At 35.7% G+C, this 23,483-nt stretch overlaps 1 protein-coding gene across 2 annotated transcripts in view; it reads right to left on the bottom strand.

Annotated features, from left to right (window-relative positions):
• Positions 1-23,483, bottom strand: part of MANEA (mannosidase endo-alpha) — an 84,263-nt gene that overhangs the window by 4,936 nt on the left and 55,844 nt on the right. For both annotated transcript variants that reach the window (XM_004767061.3, XM_045084231.1), the window contains exon 4: positions 548-624. In XM_004767061.3, coding sequence (XP_004767118.1) covers positions 548-624 — 77 coding nt within the window. The remainder of the gene's footprint in view (positions 1-547; positions 625-23,483) is intronic.

Below are 23,483 nucleotides of genomic sequence, written 5' to 3'. Positions count from 1 at the left end.
TAACAAGAAATTATCTTATATTGAGGTTTACAAATGATGACCAACACCATAAAAAGCCCATTTTCTATATGAATATGTCAACTGCTATTCCTGCTGACAAGTTTCCTTTTATGAGTATTGTATCTGTCACAGGTTCTTATCAGTAAAATCCTTGAACAAAATGAAGCTGTATTAATTTTTTCCTTATAATCAGAATAAATAAAAATGAAAATATTGGATGTGGGTCCATAGATATAAAGCAGTTAACATTTCATAATTTGAACCTTCTTTTAAAAAGATAATCTGTATTCGTGATTTATAGAATACCAATTTAAAATGTCAGACAGCAAATCATAAATAGCTTAATAAACATATAAATAGTAAATAATCTATACAGAAAGTGAATTATAAGGAATTTCAGAAATGTTCCTCAAAATGAGTATTTATTTACTACAAAATTTAATTTTAATATATGAGACCATAAGTCATTCAAATCTCAAATATAATTTAAATGTACTCGCTATAATTGGATCATAAAACAGTAATTATAAACACATAAGAAACTCACTTGTCTATAATATATTTGACATTTTTGTACATGTTTTGATCATCTCGATTGCTGTATGGTTCAATGTGAAAAGTGACCTAAAACAAAACAAAAAAAGAGATTAGAAAAAATTATCTATGATGTAAAAATAAAAATGAAAGTGTACTTCATATTTTTAATAAATTAAGATGAATACTTATTGAATATAAACATTATTAACAGGGAATTCTAGCAGAGAAAGCTCACAGTAACATTGTTACTGTGAAAAAAATATGCCTATTAGTTTATATTCTCACAACCCAACATAGTTACTAAGTGAGGCAGACTGCTGGAGGCAAAATAAGCAATCAGAATTCAGAACTCAAAAGTTTGAAGGCCATGCAATACTTCTTCCTGTATGTTTATTTTTTATAAAATAGGGATATATTCTACATCCAGACATGTTTCTGTGAAAAGAACATGGTCCAGAAAAATCTGGATTCTTTTCCCAGGTGTGACCAATCACAATTTTTTTAAAAAGATTTATTTAAGAGAGAATGAGCATGTACCAGTGTGGGGAGGGGCAGAGAAAGAGAATCTCAAGCAGACTCCTTGCCAAACCAGGAGGATGCTTGGGGGCTAGATCCCACCAACCATGATCATGAGATCATGACCTGAGCAGAAACTGAGAGTCAGATAGCAAAGTCCTCTACCATTAAAACACCAGTTCACAAAATAATCTATGTTTAATGTGTACTATTACTCGAAGAATTTATCACAAAATTACTGGAAAAATATCCACTAGTACTATGAATGCTTGTTATTGATATGGTTTATACATCTCTACCATGATTGCAGAAAGCAGTAACCAAAGTATTTACTAACTACTGTGCAAAGAAGATTCATTTTTAGTTTAAAAAAAAGTTATCTATAAATCAAGAAAAACTAATTATGGCTAGTAAAACCATTTTGTATGATACTAACTAATAGTGTAGATTGTCAGATGTGTAAATCAAATAGGAGATTTTTCACTTTTATTACTAACTTTAACTGAATTACCAGTAGTTATTAAACGTCTTTATGACAATCTAATAAACAACTTGATGTTACTCTAATTTTAGGGTTTAGTCTCTTTGAAACATGTATGGAATTAGAAACTTCTATGCTACTGCAATATAAAATGCCTTTGTTTTGGGGCGACTGGGTGGCACAGCTGACTCGACTGAACATCCCACTCGTGGTTTTAGCTCAGTTGTGATCTCAACACGGTGGCATCAGGCTTGGGCTGCTGCTCAGCACAGTCTGCTTGGGATTCTCTCTCGCTCTCCCTGTGCCCCTCCCTCTCATGCTCTCTCTCTCTAAAACAAATCAATCTTTGAAATGCTTTTGTTGTCAATTACCCAATTAAAGTAAAATGAATAAATAACAAGAATACTATGAATAATGAATAATAAAATGGATTTTACTAGCCACAGAATTTTAAAGTTAGAGAGCATTTAGTGAAAATATTCCCTACTTGGTATATTATTGAAATCTCATTTTATTTTTTTTAAAGATTTTATTTATTTATTTGACAGAGAGGTAAATCACAAGTAGGCAGAGACGCAGACAGAGAGGGGGAAGCAGGCTCCCTGCTGAGCAGAGAGCTGATGCAATGGGGGCTCAATCCCAAGACTCTGAGATCATGACCTGAGCAGAGGCTTTAACCACCCAGGTGCCCCGAAATCTCATTTTTTTAAAAGGAAGTTTTATCAGTAACAAAATAAGGTCAAATTCAATACTGTATATTTAAGATTGTTAGGACAGTCACAGTTTTCAGTAACTCTAGTATTTGCTTCTTAACATCAAGTGAAAGCAGAATGGCAAGGGTATAGGTATTTTCATGCTCTTATATAATGTTACCTTGGGTAATTCTCCCTTTAGAGGGGATGTTATATTTTCTAAGCTTCCATTTTATATATATAAAGGGTGTTGTATGTCAAAATATAAATGGCATCCTTTCCTTCTTTTGTAAAGTACAGATAAGAAAAAGCCATTTTTTTTTTATTTGTTTATTTGACAGAGAGATCACAAGTAGGCAGAGACGTAGGCAGAGAGAGAGGGAGAAGCAGGCTCTCCGCCAAGGAGAGAGCCCGATGTGGGGCTTGATCCCAGGATCCTGGGATCATGACCTGGGCCGAAGGCAGAGGCTTAACCCACTGAGCCACCCAGGCACCCCAAGAAAAAGCCATTATTGATAAATATACAATATCTTCATTTTCTCTCCTATTTCAAACTTCTTATTTATATATTTTGTAAGTTTAATTATGATATAGTCTAGTTAATGTTTCTCTTAGACCCACATTAAAGTAACTTCATAAGAGTCATAAATGTTCTCCCATTTCATACTTCTACACTTTTGACCTTTCCAGCTCTTCTCCATCCTGAGTATACTTTCTAAAATGAACATCTGATGATCCTGGAGAGTGGGTTCAGCAACATGCTGGCATAAAATGTTCCTTCTTTAATCCACTCCCAAAATGAAAAGATTAGACATTTAAACATGAACAAAACCATCCCCATGGATGTTTTTAGACCTATCACCTTAATCCAGGGAAACTGGCAGGAGTCTCACCCACCAGAGCAGCCACTAAGGGACCTTGAATGGCCTGGGCAACCAGAGGAACCAGCCAAAATGCCTGTACCTCTCTTAAACAAAAAGGGTGAGTAGAGACTGGAATAGCATTAGAGAGAGAAACTTCCTGAGTCTAGCCTTCCCTAAAGCAGACTCCAGCTTACCACTGTAATGGGAAAAAAATAGGAGTTTGGCCGCCTAAGAGATTGTAAGATAAATTTACCTGGCACTACCCATCTGCGAAATGAAACACTGAAGAGCTCTGATTTATCTGGAACCATGACCATGGTTGGCCAATGGCCATGACCTCTCCTAGGAGCACAGGAAAAGGAAAGCAGTGAGTGCCTAGTTATGGCAACTGAAGAAAACCTTTCTCTCCCTCAGCACGTAGAGTACTGTGGTGGGAGATCTATAACTGGAGGTTGGGAGGATACTGGGAAAGCAAGGGGTAAGAATTTCAAACGGTGGAAAAGGGATTGTGCTTAGCAGGGGGTACTACTCCCAGGATCCTCCTACTGGGTCTGTGAGCGCACCCACAGTGCTAAACCCATACCTTCCCTCATGCTGTTAGTTCCTTGCGCAGGATGCCATGTGCCACTGTGAGAGCAGTCTCTGGTGGACAGAGAGCATGCTCAGAAACCACGCCATGCTAAAAAACAAAAGAAAGGCTTCTGACTTGGTAAATTATAAGAACCAGAGGAGACACAAAAGCTTTAAAAAACAAAACTACCCCAAAGAAGGGACAAGACTAGAGTAGATGCACCTTCATAAACACAGAGGAAAAGGTAACAATACTATGGGACATAATACCCTATCTGCTGAAGCAATAAGCAGAATAAAGAGGTATGTACTACTTCCAAAGTACTGGTAAATATCTATAAAGGTTATGAAATATCAAGGAAATATGGCTTCACTAAAAAAGAATTTAAAACAGCTATAATGAGGAAACTCAGTAAGTTACAAGAAAATTCAGAAAGTTCAATCAAATCAGGAATTTAAAATACAAACAAAATGAGTTCTTTCCAAATTCTGGGGCTGAAATTCAGTAAATGAGATCAAGAATATAACAGAGAACATATAAAGACCACATGAAAGAAATAATAATTGACATGGAGGATAAGAACTTTGACATAACATGGTAGAAGAAACTTAGAATTTAAATAATGAAGAAAGCCTACATGAGTGGTGATTATCCATAAAAAAACCCAAATATCAGAATAATCAGGATTTCAGAAGAAGAGAGATAGAAAAGGGGGCAGAGAGTTTATTTTAAAAAGAATAAAACCGGGGCACCTGGGTGGCTCAGTGGGTTAAAGCCTCTGCTTTCGGCTCTGGTCATGATCCCAGGGTCCTGGGATGGAGTCCCACATCGGGCTATCTGCTCAGCAGGGAGCCTGCTTCCCCCTCTCTCTCTGCCTGCCTCTCTGCCCTACTTGTGATCTCTCTCTGTCAAATAAATAAATAAAATCTTAAAAAAAAAAAAAAAGAATAAAACCAAAAACAAGGCTGAGAATTTCCCTAACCAGAGGAAAGACCTGTCTACTGAACTCATAGAGTACCCGTTGGAAAAAAATAAATAAATAAAATAGGGGTGCCTAATTAAGCATTTGCCTGACTCAGGTCATGATCTCAGGATCCTGGGATCAAGCCCCAGATCAGGATCCCTGCTCAGATAGAAGCCTGCTTCTTCCTCTCCTACTCCCTCTGTGTTTCCTCTCTCACTATGTCTCTCTGTGTCAAATAAATAAATACAGAAAGAATCTTTAAAAAAAAAAAATTATTAAAGAAAGAGGTGGGGGGCTGGGTGGCTCAGTGGGTTAGGCCTCTGCCTTTGGCTCAGGTCATGGTCTCAGGGTCCTGTGATCAAGCCCCAAATCAGGCTCTCTGCTCAGCAGGGAGCCTGCTTCCCCCCTGTCCCTATGCCTACCTCTCTGCCTACTTGTGATCTGTCTCTTTGCATCAAATAAATAATAAATAAAATCTTTAAAAAATTATTTATTAAAGCACAAGTAGAGAGAGAGCAGGAGAGGGAGAAGCAGGCTTCCAGTTGAGCAAGAAGCCCAACATGGGACTATCCTAGGACCCTGGGATCATGACCTGAGCTGAAGGCAGATGCTTAACCAGCTGGGCCACCCAAGCACCCCATAGATTACCCTTTTATCTCAAAACAAAATGACCTTTTTAAGACATAAATTGTCATAAATCCATAATAAAGAGTTTTAAAGGCATCCAGGTTAAAAAAGAAAAAAAAAAAATGTAACCTCCCCAGAAATTCCCATTACACTATCAGACTACAAGACAAAAACCTACAGCAGATTGACCAAGAAGGGGGAAAGAGAGCATACCACCAGGAAGAATAACAATTTACAAAGTCTCCTGCCTAGAAAGTGAGGGGAAAAAGAAATAATGGAAATACAAAACGAGAAAGCAATTAAGATGGCATTATTAAGTCTTTACATTATTAGTAACTACTCTAAATGGAAGTGGAATGAATTCTCCAATCAAAAGGCACACCGCCTGGCTGGGCAAAAAGAAAGACCCAACTACTGGGTGCCAATGGGAGATATACTTCAGTTTTAAAGCTACATATGAGACCTGCAGTGATGGGAAAGATACTCTATGCAAGTGGAAACTGCAATAAGACATCAAATTTCAGAATATAAATTCAAAGAGGGCTGAAAAATTAAGTATTCAAATGAAAATCTTTAATTTTTATGGGAATGTTTTCATATGCTGTGGCAATGATGCAGTATTTCAGTGTTTCTTCTGGTAATAGTTTCCCCCCAAATATCACCAGATGTAATTTTCAATTAATGCTAAACTTCCTCTCTACAAAATTGTGACTCTGTGTCAAATATTTTTCTTTGTAGTCTTACTTGATAATTTTGTTGAAATAAATATAACTCTAATATAAAACAAAAGACAAAAATCAAAAACCAACCAACCAACCAACCAAACAAACAAAGAAACAGTTCCAATTCAAAATAGTGACAGAAGATCCTTCAACTTACCTCACATAGCACACTGAATCTATACCTATCTATGGAACGATTTCCTCCAGAAAAAAACCCCTAAAACTTGGCAGAGTGAGCTCTTCACGTCTGGTAAACAAGAGGCAAAGCAGATCAACGTGGGTAGGAAAGACTGAGACAATCTCACCACAAACCCCCACCAAAGACCCATAATCAGAGGGGGAGTCAGCAGTTGGAGAAACAAATTGTTTGATCCCACACTGGGCACCCTAACATTTAAGACTGGCACCTGAAAGATTAGACCCCAGAACATTTGGCTTTGAAGACCTACAGGGTTTACACCTATTAGATTGACTGGGGATATAGGAAACTGAAAAATGACTCTTAAAAGGCTCATGTGCAGACTCATGTGCATGGAAGCCATCCATTGCAGGTGCCAGGTTTCATGTGAAAGAGACTTACTTGCTAATGTTAGAGCATTGGTCTGAAAGGCAGGGGCCTAGAGGAAGAGTCTCTGGGGAAGAAAGCAGGTGGGTACCATCTTCCTAATCTCTCTCGGTTATGCTCTAGAGCACCAGTATCTCCTAGAGAAGAGATTTTATCTATACCTGGTATCCCGGTTTTTGTGCCAGGTGACCCAGTTTTTGTAGCTGCCTTTCAGAAAACATCCTTGATTAGCTGGCTCTCTCTAGAGAATGAGAGCTTGTGTTGCTGGGTCTCACAGAACTGGAACAATCAAAGAGGTAGTTTGACAGACTAACACTACTATGGCAGAGTACAGCTTGCAGACCAAAACCCACTCCCAATCTAAGAGAGAGGCCTATTTTCTTGTCCAGGGGCTCCGACCTGAGGCTTCTAGTTTGGCACATTTATAGATATCCACAGAATTGCTCTCACTGAACAGAAGCCAGTGGATGCAATATTTTACATTCTCCATCTACCTTGCTGGAGCTTGCCATTATCCTAAGAAAGGAACTTATTATATTCTTGGCTGATGCCTTGATTTTTCATAGCTGCTTCTGGAGGATACCTCTATATCACTTGGCTCTGGTGTCCAGTGGAGTTTATGCTCATAAATCCCAAAGGTCTGTAACCAACAGAGAAAGAGTTCTTAAATAGCTACCAAGCTACCACCCCTAGGGCACAACAAGAGGTAAAGTGAACTAGGAGCTCAGTCTTTTGTGAAAGAGGCCTATTGGTTTATATGAGAGCTGCATTCTGAGGCAGGCTTCTAATTAAATACACATTTGAGATGCTTGGGTGGCTCAGTCAGTTATGCATCTGCCTTTGGCTCAGGCATGATTCCAGAGTCCTGGGATTGAGTCCTGTGTCAGGCTCCTTGCTCAGCAGGGAGCGTGCTTCTCCATCTACCTGCCACTCTCCCTGCTTATGCTCTAACAAATAAATAAAATCTAAAACAAAATAAAACAAAAAATAGTAACCAACCAAACTGGTGCCCTAATTTTCATAACTGCCATGCAGACAACACCTCTGGCTCTCATGGCCAGTGAGTCTTATCTACAGTCTGGTGGGACCACAAACATATCTGCATTCTTAAAGTTACTGCCCAAGGGTCTGGCCTCTAATCAGCCTGAATCTAGGTGCTGATTGAGACCCTCCCCCAGTGTGGGTAACTAACTAGTTATTGGAACACACCAACTACAGGGATCTGTTAGAAATAATATAGGATGCTTGGACAAACACAAAAATCGAGAGATGACCAAAAGCTAGGACAGGGTTGAATGTTAATGTTCTTCTCCTGCACAAAGCTAGCCATTGAAGACTGGTTAGCCACTAAAGACTGGGAGAGGTGGTTGTTGCATCTAATGCGTAGAAACCAATACAGAATCAAGTGACATAGTTAACAGAGATTGTAACTTACCTGATAAGAAGTTGAAAGTAATGATCATGACTATGTCCCTCAAACTCTGAAGAATGGATTTAAAGAGTGAGAACTTCAACAAAGGGGTAGGAAATATAAGAAAGTGCCAAACAGAAGTCAGTAGTAAAGAATAAAATAGCTGAACTGGAAAATACATTAGATGGGTTTGATAGAAAGAAAAGAGAGGCTCAAACACAGGTCATAGAAACTTACCAATCAGAGCAGCAAAAACCAAACCAAACAAACAAACAAAAAAAATACCCAAACAAAGAAACCAGGAATAAACAGTAAAGCTAGAGTAAGAGACTTATAGAATAACATTAAGCAAACTAACATTTGCATGGTATAGGTCCCAGAAAGAAAAGAGAGAGAGAAGGGGGCAGAAAACTCACCTGAAGAAATAATAACTGAAAATTACCCTAACCTGAGGGAGGAAAACACCTCCAGATCCAGGAAACTCAGAGAATTCCTAAAAAGATGAACCCAGAAAGACTCACAATTAGAGATTATTAAATGTATTAAAATGTAATTAAAGTGTCAAAAGTTAAGGATGGGGAGAGAATCTTAAAAACAGCAAGAGAAAAACACTTGTTTTTCTCCATACAAGGGAATACCATACAAGGGAACCTCCATAAGACTAACAGCAAATTTTTCAGCAAAAACTAAGCTAACCAGAAGAAAGTGTCACTAGCAAGAACACTGATCCTGGGCAAAGTTATTCAGAATTCAGAAGAGATAAAGAGTTTTCCACACAAGCAAAAGCCAAAGGAGTTCATCACCACAAACTGCCTTACAAGAAATGTTAAAGGGGCTGTTTTAATTAGGAAAGAAAGGGTGCTTAATAACAACTTGTAAAAGTAAAAATTTCACTGGTAAATAGGGTAGTGAATTAATCATAAAGCTAGCATGAAGGTTAACAAATAAAAAAGTAAAAATAACTACAATAATTAAAGTATATATACAACAAAAAGATGTAAATTGTGACACCAAAAACATAAAAGAGGTGTAAGGAAAGTAAAATTGTATAGCTTTAGAATGCATTCAAACTTAACGACTTAAAACATACTATTACAAACATAACTTGTTAAATGTAAACGTCATGGTAATCACAAAGCAAAAACCTACAGTGGATAAGTGCACACACAAAATAATGAGAAATGAACCTAGGCACACCACTAGAAAGCCATCAAACCAAAAAGGAAGAGAACAAAAGAAGACCAAAGAAACAGGAACCCCCAAACAGCCAGAAAACAATAAAACAGCAAGAAATATGTAACTATTAAATTACTTTAAATGTAAATGGACTAAATTCTCTAATCAAAAGGCAGACTAAATGGATTAAAATAAACAAAAACAAGACCCATCCATATGGTACCTATACAAGAGTATTCAGATATAAGAACATGGGTATTAAGGAGGGCATGTATTGCATGCAGTACTGGGTGTGATGCATAAACAATGAATCTTGGAACACTAAAAAAGTAAAATAAAGTTAAGGAAAAACTATAGATTCTAAAAAAAAAAAAAAAAAATGCAGTCTGAAAGTTAAGGGATGGAAAAAGTTATTCCATACAAATGCAAATAGAAATCAAGAGAAAGCTGGAGTAGCTATATGTATGTCTCACAAAATAGGCCTTGAAAACAAAGATTATCAAAGATAAAAAAGGGGGTTATATAATGATAAAAGGGTCAATCCAATAAGAAAATATAGCATTTGTAAATATTTATGCACTTAAAACTGGAGTATCTAAATATATAAAGCAAATGTTAAAACACCTAAAGGGAGGAAAAGCAATACAATAATAGTAGAGGACTTAAATACCCACATAAGTCAATGGATAAATCATTCAGAGAGTAAAAGGAATTATAGGCCTTAACATGTCAGAACAGATGAACTTAACAGATATTTACAGAAAATTTCATTCAAAGCAACAAACTGCACTTTTTTTTTTTTTAAGGGTTTTATTTATTCATTTGAGACAGAAACAGAGAGAGAGTATAAGCACGGTGAAAGGCAGAGGCAGAGGGAGAAGCAGACACCCCGATGAGCAAGAAGCCTGACGTGAGGCTCAATCCCAGGACCTGGAGATTATGACCTGAGCTGAAGGCAGAGGCTCAACCATCTGAGGTACCCAGGCATCCTTCTTAAAGTGCACAGTCATTCTCCACGATAGGTCATAGATTAGGCCACAGAACAAGTCTTAACAAATATAGTTAGATTAAAATCATATACCATGTCAGAAAAGATGCTTGGATGAAACCAGAATATAATTATAAGAAAACTGGGAAATTTATGAACATGTGGAGATTAAACAACATGATACTAAACAACCAATATATCAAAGAAGAAATTAAAAGAGAAATTTAAAAATTTCTCAGCCACAGCAACTTCTTTCAAGTCACATCTCCAAAGGCAAGGGAAACAAAAACAGAAATTAACTTTTGGGACTTCATCAGATAAAAAGCTTCTGTACAACAAAGGGAAGTCAACAAAACTAAGAGGGAACCCATGGCATGGGCAAAGATATTTGCAAATGACATTACAAATAAAGGGCTGATATTTGTAAATCAAATATCTATAGCAGTCTGAGAAATCCAAAATCTATAAAGAACTTCTCAAAGTCAACACCCAAAAAACAAATAATCAAGGGGTGCCAGGGTGGCTCTGTGGGTTAAACCTCTGCCTTCACTCATGTAATGATCTCAGGGTCCTGGGATCGAACCCCCCATCAGGTGCTCTGCTCAGCAGGGAGCTGCTTCCCTCCTGCCCTCTGCCTGCTTCTCTTCCTACTTGTGATCTCTGTCAAATAAATAAATACAATCTTAAAAAAAGAAAATACAAAACAGAACAAAATAATCAACTCAAAAAATGGCCAGAAGACATGAACACACACTTGTCCAAAGAAGACATACAAATGGCTAACAGACACATAAAAAAATGTTCAACATCACTACCATTAGGAAAATACATATCAAAATCACAATGAAATACCACCTCCCATCAGTCAGAATAGCTAAAATGAACAAAACAGGAACAACAATGTAGGCAACGATGTGGGAACCCTCTTACATGTTGGTGGGAATGCAAGCTGGTATAGCCACTCTGGAAAACAGTATGGAGGTTCCTCAAGATGTTAAAAATAGAGCTACCCTATGACCCAGCAATTGTACTATTAGGTATTTACCCTAACGATACAGATGTAGTGAAAAGAAGAGGTCATTCACCCCAATGTTCATAACAGCAACGTCCACAATAGGCAAACTGTGGAAAGAGTTGAGATGCCTTTCAACAGACAGATGTATAAATAAGATGTGGTCCACATATACAATGGAATATTACACAGACATCAGAAAGGATGAATACCCATTATTTGCACTGATATTGATGGAACTGGATGGGGATTATGTTAAGTGAAGTAAGTCAAGCAGAGAAAAACAATTATCATATGGTTTCACTCATATGTGGAACACAAGCAATAGCATGGAGGACCATAGGGGAAGGGAGGGAAATCTGAAGTGGGTGCAATCAGAGAGGGACACGAACCATGACAGACTATGGAGAAACAAACCAAGGGTTTCAGAGGGGAGGGTGGTGGAGGGATGTGGTAACAGGGTGATGGGTATTAAGGAGGGCAAATATTGTAATGAGTACTGGGAGTTACATGAACCTAATGAGTCACTGAACACTATATCAAAAACTAATAATATATATTATACAGTGGCTAACTGAACATAAAAAAAATGAGACAATGAAAATAGAAATAAAAAATACAAAAACTTAAGAGAGGAGTTCATAGTAATAAATGCCTATCTTCAGAAATAAGAACAACCTAACTTTATGTGTAAAGGAACTAGGGGGGAAAAAGTTCAGAGCTATAAATGAAAATATATATATAACAAAGTTTGGAGTTTTATATAGGAAATAGAGATTAAAATGACAATAGAAAAAAATAGAAAAAGTGACAATAGAAAAGCAAACAATAGCTGTTTCTTTGAAAATATAAACAAAATTGAGAAACCTTTAAACCTTTAGATTCCCCAAGGGGGAAAAAAAAATCAGAAATGAAAGAGATGTTACAAATAAACCACAGAAATAAAAAGGATCATAAAAACTACAATGAACAATTATATGCTGACAAACTGAACAACCTAGAAAAATGGATAAGTTTCTAGAAACATACAACCTCCTCAGACTGCATCATGATGAAAGAGAGAATCTGAACAAATCAGTAACTGGAATGAGATTGAGTCAGTAATCGAAAACTTCCAATAAACAAAGTCCAGGACAGAATGCGTCATTGGTGAATTCCACCAAGTATCCAAGGAATTTACAGAAATTTCTTCTCTTCCAAAATATAGAAGAAGGGAGAACTCTTCCAAACTAATTTTACAAGGTTAGCATTACCCTGATATCCAAACCAGACAAGGATGCCACAAGAAAAGAAAATTACAGGCCAACATCCATGATGAACACAGATGCAAAAATCATCAACAAAAGATTACTAAGCTGCATTATTTACAAAAGTCAAGATAACAGAACAATCTAAATGTCCAGTGAAGGATGAATAAGTAAAGAAGTAGCAGTATGTAAGTGTGTACACACACACACACACAAAACGGAATATTATTCAGCCATAATAAAAGAATTAAGAAGTAAAACTTTGCTATTTGTGACAACATGGATAAACCTTCAGGTAATTATGCTAAGTAAAATAAGTCAGAAAAAGAAAGGCTGATCTCAAATGTGGAGCAAACCAAGCTCACAGATACAAAGGCGAAGGGTGGGAGTTGAGGGATATGAGCAAAGGTATTCAAAATGTACAAATTTCCAATTATAAAAAAATGTCAGTCATGGGGATGTAATGTACAACATGGTGACTACAGTTCCTAATACTATACTGTACATCTGAAATTTGCTAAGAGAGTAGTTCTTTAAAGTTTTTAATCACAAGAAAACTTTATTATTACATATGGTGGCAGATGTTAACTAAACTTATTGTGGTAATCATTCCACAATATATATAAATTTAAAATCTTTATATTATGCATCTGAAACTAATGCAATGTCACATGTCAATTACACCCAATTTAAAAAAAAAGGAAATCAAAGAATATCTCAAATGAAAATGGAAACACACCATATAAAAACCAATAGAGGGGGGCACCTGGGTGGCTCAGTGGGTTATGCCTCTGCCTTTGGCTCAGATCATGATCTCAGGGTCCTGGGATCAAGTCCCGCATTGGGCTCTCTGCTCGGCAGGGAGCCTGGCTTCCTCCTCTCTCTCTCTCTGACTACTTGTGATCTCTCTGTCAAAAAAATAAATAAATAAAATCTAAAAAAAAAAAAAAAAAAAACCAATGGAGGGGTACCTGGGTGGCTCAGTAGGTTAAGCCTCTGCCTTCAGCTCAGGTCATGATCTCAAGGTCGTGGGATCGAGCCCTGCATCAGGCTCTCTGTTCAGCGGGGAGACTGCTTCCCGCCCCCCCTGCCTGCCTCTCTGCCAACTTGTGATCTCTCTCTGTCAAATAAATAAATAAAATATTAAAAAACAACACAAAACAAAACAAACAAAAACCAATGGAATGCTCCAAAACTAGTTCTGAGACAAAAGTTTATAGTGATGAATGCACATATTAAGAAATAAGAAAATCATAAACAGCCATAACTTTATACCTCAAGGAACTAGAAAAAGAACAAACTAAGCCCAGAATTAGCATAAGGAGGGAAAGAATAAAGATCAGAGCAAAGGTAAATGGAAACCAGAAAAGCAATAGAAAAGATCAATGAAATTAAGATCCTGCTTTTTTTTTAAAGATTAACAAAATTTACAACTCTTAAGTGGGACAGAGTATGAGACAGAAAATTCAAAATGAAATTACAACAGACACTACCAAAATAAATAGGATCATAAGATACTACTATGAATAATTAAATGCTAACAAATTAGATAACCTAAAAGAAATGGATAATTTCCTAGAGATATAGAAATAGGAAGTCTGAACAGTAACAAGTAAGGTGATTTGGATCATTATCAAAAACTTCCTGACAACTGAAACCCCATGACCACAGAGGTTTCATTTAACTGGGCAATTCTGTCAAATATTTAAAGAAGAATTAGTACGAGTACTTTCCAATTTTTCCTAAAAACAACAAGAGGAGGGAACACTTCTAAACTAATTCTGTGAGGCCAGAATTATTTTGATGCCAAAGCTAGATAATGATGCTATAGAGATGAATGGAAAACTATAGATCCTATGAAAAGAGAGGCAAAAGAACATATCTAATGATAATAAAGGCAAAATACAACAGAGCCATAGCTAACATTATACTCAGGGAAACAGGAACAAGACAAGTATGCTCACCTTACCACTCTTATTCAAAATAGCCATGCAAGTCTTAGCTAGAGCAGTCAGGCAAAACAAACATATATAAAGTATCCAAATAGGAGAGAAATAAGTAAAATTGTCATTATTTGCAGATGATGGGACCTTATATAATGCTAATTCCAAAGACTCAAAGTATAGGATCTAATCAGTGAATTCAGTAAAGTGCACAAATTAAAACCAATACACAGAAATCAGTTGCATTCTATACACTAACATACATCTGAAAAGGAAAAACAAACAAACAAACAACAAAAAAAACCTGTCTCATTCACAAATGTACCAAAACAATACTAAATACAGAGGAATAAACTTAACCAAGGGAGTAAAAGATCTGTATAATAAAAACTACAAAATTTTGCTAAAAGAAATTGAAGACAACATAACCAAATGGAAAAACATCTTCTGTTCATAGCTGCAAGAAATAATATTGTTAAAATGTTCATGCTACCCAAAGAAGTCTGTAGATTCAATGCAACCCCTCTCCAAATCGAATATAATTTTTCACAGAAACAGAAAAAACAATCCTCAAATTTGTTTGGAACCACGGAAGATCCGTAATAGATAAAACAACATGGGAAAGGACAATAAAACTAGAGGTATCACACTTCCTAATTTCAAACTATACTACAAAGCTATGGTAATTAAACTTCGGTACTGACATAAGATGGACATATGGACCCATGGGACAAATAAAGAGCCCAGAAATAAGCCCCTGTATATAAGGTCAACTAGTATTTGATAAGGGGGTCAGGAACAACCCGTGAGGAAAGGATAGTCTCTTCCAACAAATCATGCTGGGAAAACTGTATAACCACATGTAGAACAAGAAAATTGGACCACTAACTTATACAGCTTACAAAAATTGCCTTGAGAGAGACGTGAAGACTTAAACCTAAGAGCTGAAATGGCAAAACTCTTAGGAAAAAAACATGGGTAAGAACCTCCTTGACACTGGTCTGACATGATATTTTGTATATGACACCAAAAGTACAAATGACAAAAGAAAAAAAAAATCAGTAAGTGGGACTAAGTAAAACTTAAAATCTACACTGAAAAAAAAAAATAAATGAAAAGAAAGCTATGGAATGGTAGGAAATACTTGCAAACCATGTATTGGATAAGGATTTAATATGCAAAATTTATAAAGAATTCATACAAGTCAATTAAAAAATATGATTAAAAAATGTAGAGAGGAAGAATAGACATTTTTTCCAAATAAGATATCCAAATGGCTAACAGGTACATGAAAAGGTGTTCAGTATCATTAATCATCAGGGAAATGCAAATAAATATTACATACTATATATGGTATAGTATATATGTAATATATCCTGGCTCCCTGAATATTGAAAAATCTAGGAAGATATTCTTCAGAACTTAACAGTGGATATCTCTATATAGTGGAAACTCCAATGACTTTTACATTATTTTTCATACTTTTCTAAATTTTTTGAAGTTTTTACAAGCGTGTACTACTATTATAATAAAAGAAGAAAATGAAAAAAAGTAAGATAGCCATGATAACAGATGTGAAGTGCTAGCATCAAAAAAAAAAAAAAAAAGTGTTGATTAGGCTATGGAGAAAAAGAAACCTTCTTATGTACTGTTAGTGGGAATGTAAACTGATGCAGCTACTGTAGAAAGCAGTATGAAGGTTTTCAAACAATTCAAGATAGCAGTATTATAATACAGAACTCTCACTTCAGAGTATTTATACAAAGGAAATGAACTCATTATCCCCAGAAGATACCTTCACTGTCCTGTTCCTTCTAGCATTATTTACAATAGACTACATATGGAAACAATGTAAGTGTCCAATGGGATGAATGGATAAGGAAAATGTGGTATATATACACAATGGAATTCTATTCAGCCATGAGAATAAAAGAAATCCTGCTGTGTGAAAACATGGGTGGACCTTGAGGTCATTAAGATAAGTGAGATAGGTCAGAAACAGACAATTTAGGATATCTCTTATATGTAGAATCTAAAAGAAAATGAGTGCAAAAACAAGACAAAACAGAACAAAACCTGTGATTTTTAGTTGTAACAACCTGAGAATTCAGAATAAATAGTGTCTAAGTGAAAAGATACTCTGATTCCCATTTTCATTAAGATTTGTTAACACACTACCTTAAAAAACAGGAATAAACGTGAAGAAAAGTGCACAGTATAAGAGTTATTAGACATGAAAATTTTTGCTTAAGGACAAGAACAGTAGAACAGATAATGCAAAAAGCTAAATCAGTATCATAAAGACAAGGTTATTAATAAACATTCCTTTTACACTTCATTCTAAATGATTCCTGAATTATATAATCGAATCTCATATAAAGTGCTTTATTTTGGGGCTATTATGTTTCATTGATCTCTTTCTGTATACTAATGGTAATACCATACTCTTAATACCTGACATTTGACAGTACATTCATTATTTGGAAAAACAAGTTTTTCCTTCATTAATTAACATTTTTAAAGCCTTTTTTTTTTAAGATTTTGTTTTAAATAAATAAAATCTTTAAAAAAAATTTTTAAAAGGGTGCCTGGGTGGCTCAGTTGGTTAAGATTCTGTCTTCTGCTCAGGTCATGGTCCTGAGGTCCTGGGATCAGGTCCCATATCAAGCCCCTGATCAGCAAGGAATCTGTATATCCCTCTCTCTCTGCTACTCTCTCTCTCAAATAAGAAAATATTTTTTTTAAAAAAGTGTTTTTTAGAGAGAGAGTGTCTTGTGGTCAAGCACGAGCAGGGGAGGGGCAAAGGGACAGGAAGAGGGAACGGCAGACTCCTGCTGAGCCCAGAGTCCAACTGGGGGCTAATCTCAGGATGACCCTGAGATCATGACCTGAGCTGAAGTCAGATGCTTAATGGACTGAGCGACACAGGCACCCCAAAGTCTTATTTTTTTTTTCAATTTATTTATAAACTTTAGAATTAGGTGGTTAAATTCTGTATTTAAAATCCCATCAGAATTTTTCATTGGGATTACATTAGATTTATAAATTATATTAAAATATAAAATACAGGGGAAGCCTAGGACTCAGTTGGTTAAACATCTGCTTTCAGTTCAGGTCATGATCTTGCGAGGGAGCCCTAAATCGGGCTTCCTGCTCAGGGGGAGCCTGCTTCTCCCTCTCCCTTTGCCACTCCCCACCACTCATGCTCCTATGCACGCTCTCTTTCAAATGAGTGGATAAATAGTAGGAAAAAAATATATATATATAAATATATATATATATATAATATATATATATATATTTTTTTTTAATACAAATGAACAAAAGAATGGCTACTTGGCAATTCTGAATCTTCACGTTAAATTCATGTTTCTCTGTTTATGCAAGTCCTTTATATCCTTTCATAAAATGCCAAAGATTTTTTCATAAGTCCTATTTTCAGTGTATATTTTTTCCATTTTTTCTCCCTGTTAATATAGGAATCCTATTGACTCATATATTCTTTGATTTCAACCACCTTACTGGACTCATTACAAACAAGTTTTTAGATACTTTTCATGAGTTTGATAGGTATTTTCCATTTGCAAAGAATAGTAATTTTACTTAGAACATTTTCTCTTTTTGTATTTTTTTAGTTAAAATGATTTGTTCAGAAACTCTGAAACAGGAGTACCTGAGTGGCTCAGTCAGTTAAGAGTCTGCCTTTGGCTGGGGTCATGATCCTGGGACCCTTTGGGGATCCAGCCCGGCACTGGGCTCCTTGCTCAGTGGGGAGTCTGCTTCTACCCCTGCCTTTCTCCCTGCTTGTGCTCTCTCTGTCAAATAAATATATAAAATTAAAAAAAAAAAAAAAAAGAATCTCTGTAACAGTATTAAGTAATACTGATGACAGAAGACATTCTTTACTGATTTTGGTTTAATGAGCATGATACCACTGTTTTTCCATTAAGGATGGTGTTTGAGGGGCACCTGGGTGACTCAGTGGGTTTAGCATCTGCCTTTGGCTCAGGTCATGATCTCAGGGTCCTGGGATCTAGCCAGAGGGCTCCCTGATCAGCTTCTCCCTCTGCAACCACTGCCCCGCTTATACTCTCTCTCTCTCTCGAATAAATCTTAAAAAAAAAAAAAAAAGATAGTGTTTGATATAGGTTAGTAAAAGACCTCATCTATCAAGTTAAAGAACTCAAAACAGATTTATTAATGAGTTTTTATTTCCTTGAAATTTCAGTACCTGTTACTTTATCTCCAGCAAATAATTAAATTTAATTTACTTAACAATATAGTGCTAACTGTGTGCCAGACACTGAGTACTTTTCATGTATTACCTCATATAATGTTTATAAACACTTTGTAAAGTATATTTTCTTACTTCTTCCACTTGAGAAATGAGAAAACTGAGGCACAAGAGTCACAAAGTTCTTATAAGTGGTTGAGCCAGGACTGAATACAGAGATTTGTATTCAGATTTTATACTCTTGAAACCATTCTTAGGTTCTTATGAATGAACATTTATCTAAGTTTACTTTAGAAATTTTGTACATATTTTCATTAGTAAGATCAGTCTATAATTTTTTTAAAGGATTATTTACTTATTTGAGAGAGAGGGAGTGTGCACAAGTGGGGGATAAGGGTAGACATACCCCCCGCCCCCGGAACAGGGAGCCTGACTTGGGGCTTGATCCCAGGACTCAGAGATCATGAACCGTGCTGACAGCAGATGCTTAACCGACTGAGCCACCCAGGTGCCCAGTCTATAAATCTTCCTCATGCTATACTTGTTTGATTGGTTTATCCAATAGGTAAAACAAGAGAATATGGCAAAAGTGATAGTCACATCTAAGATTAGGTCAAGAAAACACTGCAGCGTCTCCACTGGACTCTCTCGAATCATTCACTATGGGGAAAGTAGCTGCCATGTCTTAAGGAGACTCAGGTAGCTCTATGCAGAGGCTTAAAAGAACCAAAACTCCCATTCCAATAGCTGAAAGGAACTGAGGGCCTATGAACTGGTACATGAGTAAGCTTGGAAGGATCCTACACCTTTAGATAACTGTAGTTCCAGTAAACAGATTTGACTATAACCTCTTGGGAAAGTCTGACCAGACCCACCAGGTTAAGACACTTTCAGACAATGGATGAGATAATACAGGTTTGTTGCTTTAAACTGCAGAATTTTAGGATAATTTGTTATACAACAATAAATAATGAATAAACTTGCCATTGTATTTCAGTACCATAAGAATCTGCTGTTTCTTCAAAGGTTGACTAGAAGTGCCAGGTGAAATTTGATGCTCTGGAAAGACATGTTCAATAAACTTAAAAATTTTTTTTCTAGGATACAAGTCAATTCAGATTATTTTAAACTTCTTTCTGTTCATATATTTATTTTTTTGTATTTTTTTGTATTTTCTAAGAAAATGGCCCATTTCTTATAGATTTTAAATATGGTGATATAAAATCTAAACTCTCTTCTGCATGGTATATATCTATTTTTTTTTCCTTTTTTAATCTCACCAGTGACTTTGCTATTTTGTAAGTGAAAAAATGATAGATTTACACAGGCTATTGATTTGAAGGTTTTGTATTCTATTTAATAGCTTACTTCATCCTTATTAATTTCTCCTTCCCCTTTTAGCTTATTATCACTATCCCACTATAGTATTAATAATGCAGTAATTTTGTCAGTGATTTTTTTTTAAAGATTTTATTTATTTATTTGACAGAGAGAGATCACAAGTAGGTAGAGAGGCAGGCAGAGAGGGAGAGGGAAGCAGGCTCCCCGCTGAGCAGAGAGCCCGATGTGGGACTCCATCCCAGGACCCTGAGATCATGACCTGAGCTGAAGGCAGCGGCTTAACCCACTGAGCCACCCAGGCTCCCTATTTTTTATCATCTTAAATTTCACTCTTGATTTTTCTTTTTAAGTGTTATTTTAATTAGAATCCAACAATTTTTAAAAAATTTTTTAAAATTTGATGTCTTTTAGATGTTTCATATGGCCTTAAATATTTAGTTATACTGAATATGGCCAAGGAATGCAGAATCTATGGTTATATTATAGTTCTTGTGAATTTATTATGATTAATGTTGCCACCCTCTACATAACCAGTTTTTGAAAAGTGTGAATAAAAACAATGCTTATTCTCTTGCTATTTAGTATAAAATTTTCCTTTGGAGTGCTACTGCAATCCTTTTAATCATCATTTCTATTTGTTTCCATGATCCATTAATTTCCAAAAGAAATAAAATCTTACTGTGAAAATATTTCCCCCATTTATAACACATTTTAATATATGGGTAGAATATAGTTGGTCTGGAACACCTGGGTGGCTCAGTCAGTTAAGTATCTGCTCATGTCATGATCCCAGGGTCCTGGGATTAAGTTCTTATATCAGGCTCCTTCCTCAGCAGGAAGCCTACTTCTCCCTCTGCCTGCTGCTCCCCCTGCTTGCATACTCTCTCCCTTTACCTGACAAATAAAGAAAATTTTAAAAAATAAATAAATAAATAAAAGGATATACTTGGTCTTACAGATGTTTTCAGAATTTCACCAGTATCTTTCTTTTATGTACATAAATAGGTGTGTATACGTGTATGTGTTGGGGCGGAGGTGTATGTGTTAAATACAGCTTGAGTAAATATCAGATTTTGACAAATTTTTAGAGTGGCAGTTTCTTTTTCAATTACTTTATAGATACTTAAATTCACACGGTTAACAATTCTTGTTTTCAATACATACTTGATATCTAAGATATTTAAAAATCTAATCACTATATATCTTCATAAAAGAACACTTCAATTATTTTCCACTAAGCAAACAATAAGTAAATGAGTGTAATATATGTATATAAAATAGTAAGAGATCTTTATGGGCGCCTGGGTGGCTCAGTGGGTTAAGCTGCTGCCTTCGGCTCAGGTCATGATCTCAGAGTCCTGGGATCGAGTCCCGCATCGGGCTCTCTGCTCGGCAAAGAGCCTGCTTCCCTCTCTCTCTCTCTCTGGCTGCCTCTCCATCTACTTGTGATTTCTCTCTGTCAAATTAATAAATAAAATCTTTAAAAAAAAAATAAAATAAAATAGTAAGAGATCTTTAATAAATTATAATGCACACAAGTTTGGAATTCATGACAGAAATTTTTTATGGAAAAATAGAGTATTAGAAAAGATTCTCATTCACATTTGCAAATATTTTAATAAAAGTATCTATTCCAAAAACTAATATCCTCATGTCCAAAAGAATTAACTTATAAGTAGCTTGATAATGAAATTAAATATCTTCAGAGGGTCCAGTTCAAGATGGTGACATAGGAGTATCCTTAAGTCACCTCCTCCCATGGATATACCGAATCTACAACTATGTGAAAAACAATTTCCTCTGTAAGAAATCCAAAAAGTAGCTGAATTACTTCTGTACTTTAGGCTAACAAGGAAAAGCAAAAAAAAAGTTGAAATGGATAGGACAGGCTGAGACACAATATAACCATAAACCCCACTATCAATGCAGCAGTCCACAATCATGATGGACACAGAAGCAAAAATCTTCAACAAAATATTAATAAACTGAATTCAATACATTAAAAAGATCATACACCATGATTAAATGGGATTTATTCCAGGAACACAAGAATGGTTTAACATCAGCAAATCAGTCAATGTGAAACACAACATTAAGAATAAAAAGCATATCATCTCAATAGATTAAAAAAAAGCATTCAACAAGATTCAATATCCATTTATGATAAAATTATCAACAAAGTGGGTCTGGAGTAAATGTATCTCAAAATAGTAAAGGCTATATATAACAAGCCTCCAGCTAACATCACAGCCAAAGGAGAAATACTGAATGTATTTTCCTGTAAGATCACAAACAAGACAAGGATGCCTATTCTCACCACTTTTTTTTAGCATACTGTTCAAATTCCCAGCCAGAGCAACAACACAAGGAAAAGAAACAAAAGGAATGCAAATTAGAAAGGAAGAAACAAAACTGTCATTATTTGCAGATGATATAAAAAGTCTAAAACTTCATCAAAAAGCCATTAGAATATAGAATTTACTATTTATACAATACAAATGCAAAATTTAGTAAAGTCGCAGAATACAACAAAACCAGTATATAAAAATGTTGGTATTTCTATTCACTAATAATGAGCTAAAAGAGAAATTAAGAAAACCCCACTTATAACTGCATCAAAAACAATAAAATACCAAAGAATAAATTTTACTAAGAAGGGATAGATCTTGGGGCGCCTGGGTGGTTCAGTGGGTTAAGCCTCTACCTTTGGCTCAGGTCATGATCCCAGAGTTCTGGGATGGAGCCCTGCATTGGGCTCTCTGCTCAGCAGGAAGCCTGCTTCCCCAACCTCTCTCTGCCTGCCTCTCTGCCTACTTGTGATCTCTCTCTCTCTACTTGTGATCTCTCTCTCTGCCAAATAAATAAAATTGGAAGAAAAAAAAAGGAACAAATCTTGACACTGACAAGTATAAGACATTAATGAAAACAAAGTGAAGAAAACACAAATGGAAAGATACTCCATGCTCATAAACTAAAAGAACTAATATTGTTAAAATATCCATACTACACAAAGCAACATACAGATTCAATACAATCCCTATGACTATTCCAGTGACATTTTCAACAGAAATGGAAAAAATGTTCCTAAAACTTGTATGGAACCATGAGAACCAAAGGAATCTTGAGAAAGAAAAAAGAAACCTGGAAGTATCAAGGTCCCTAACTTCAAATTGTATAACAAAGGTACAGTAATCAAAACAGTATGGTACTTGCAAAAACACAAAAAAACAAAACCAGAACCAGATCAATGGAACATACAGAATAGAAAGCCTCACTGCCCCCAACCAAAAAAACAAAACAAAACAAAACAAAAAACAACTACTGCAGATATCAATTAATCCTCAATGACAGAGCCAAGAATATACACAATGGGGAAAGGCCAGTCTCTTCAACAAATTGTGTTTCGAAAACTGGACAGCTACATGCAAAAAAATGAAACTGAACCACTAAATTATACCATATAAAAAATTAACTTAAATGGATTAAAATCTTAAACATAAGTCTAGAAAGTATAAAACTTTTGGAATACAACATTGGTGATAAACTCCTTGACAAAGGTATTAGTGATGATATTTTGGATTTGACACCAAAAG

Source organism: Mustela putorius, unplaced genomic scaffold (assembly GCF_011764305.1).
Source record: "Mustela putorius furo isolate JIRA1106 unplaced genomic scaffold, ASM1176430v1.1 tig00000759_pilon_pilon_pilon, whole genome shotgun sequence".
NCBI classification, from domain to species: domain Eukaryota; kingdom Metazoa; phylum Chordata; class Mammalia; order Carnivora; family Mustelidae; genus Mustela; species Mustela putorius.
Note: the sequence above shows the minus strand (reverse complement) of the source record. Positions and strands in the feature narration are given on the sequence as shown.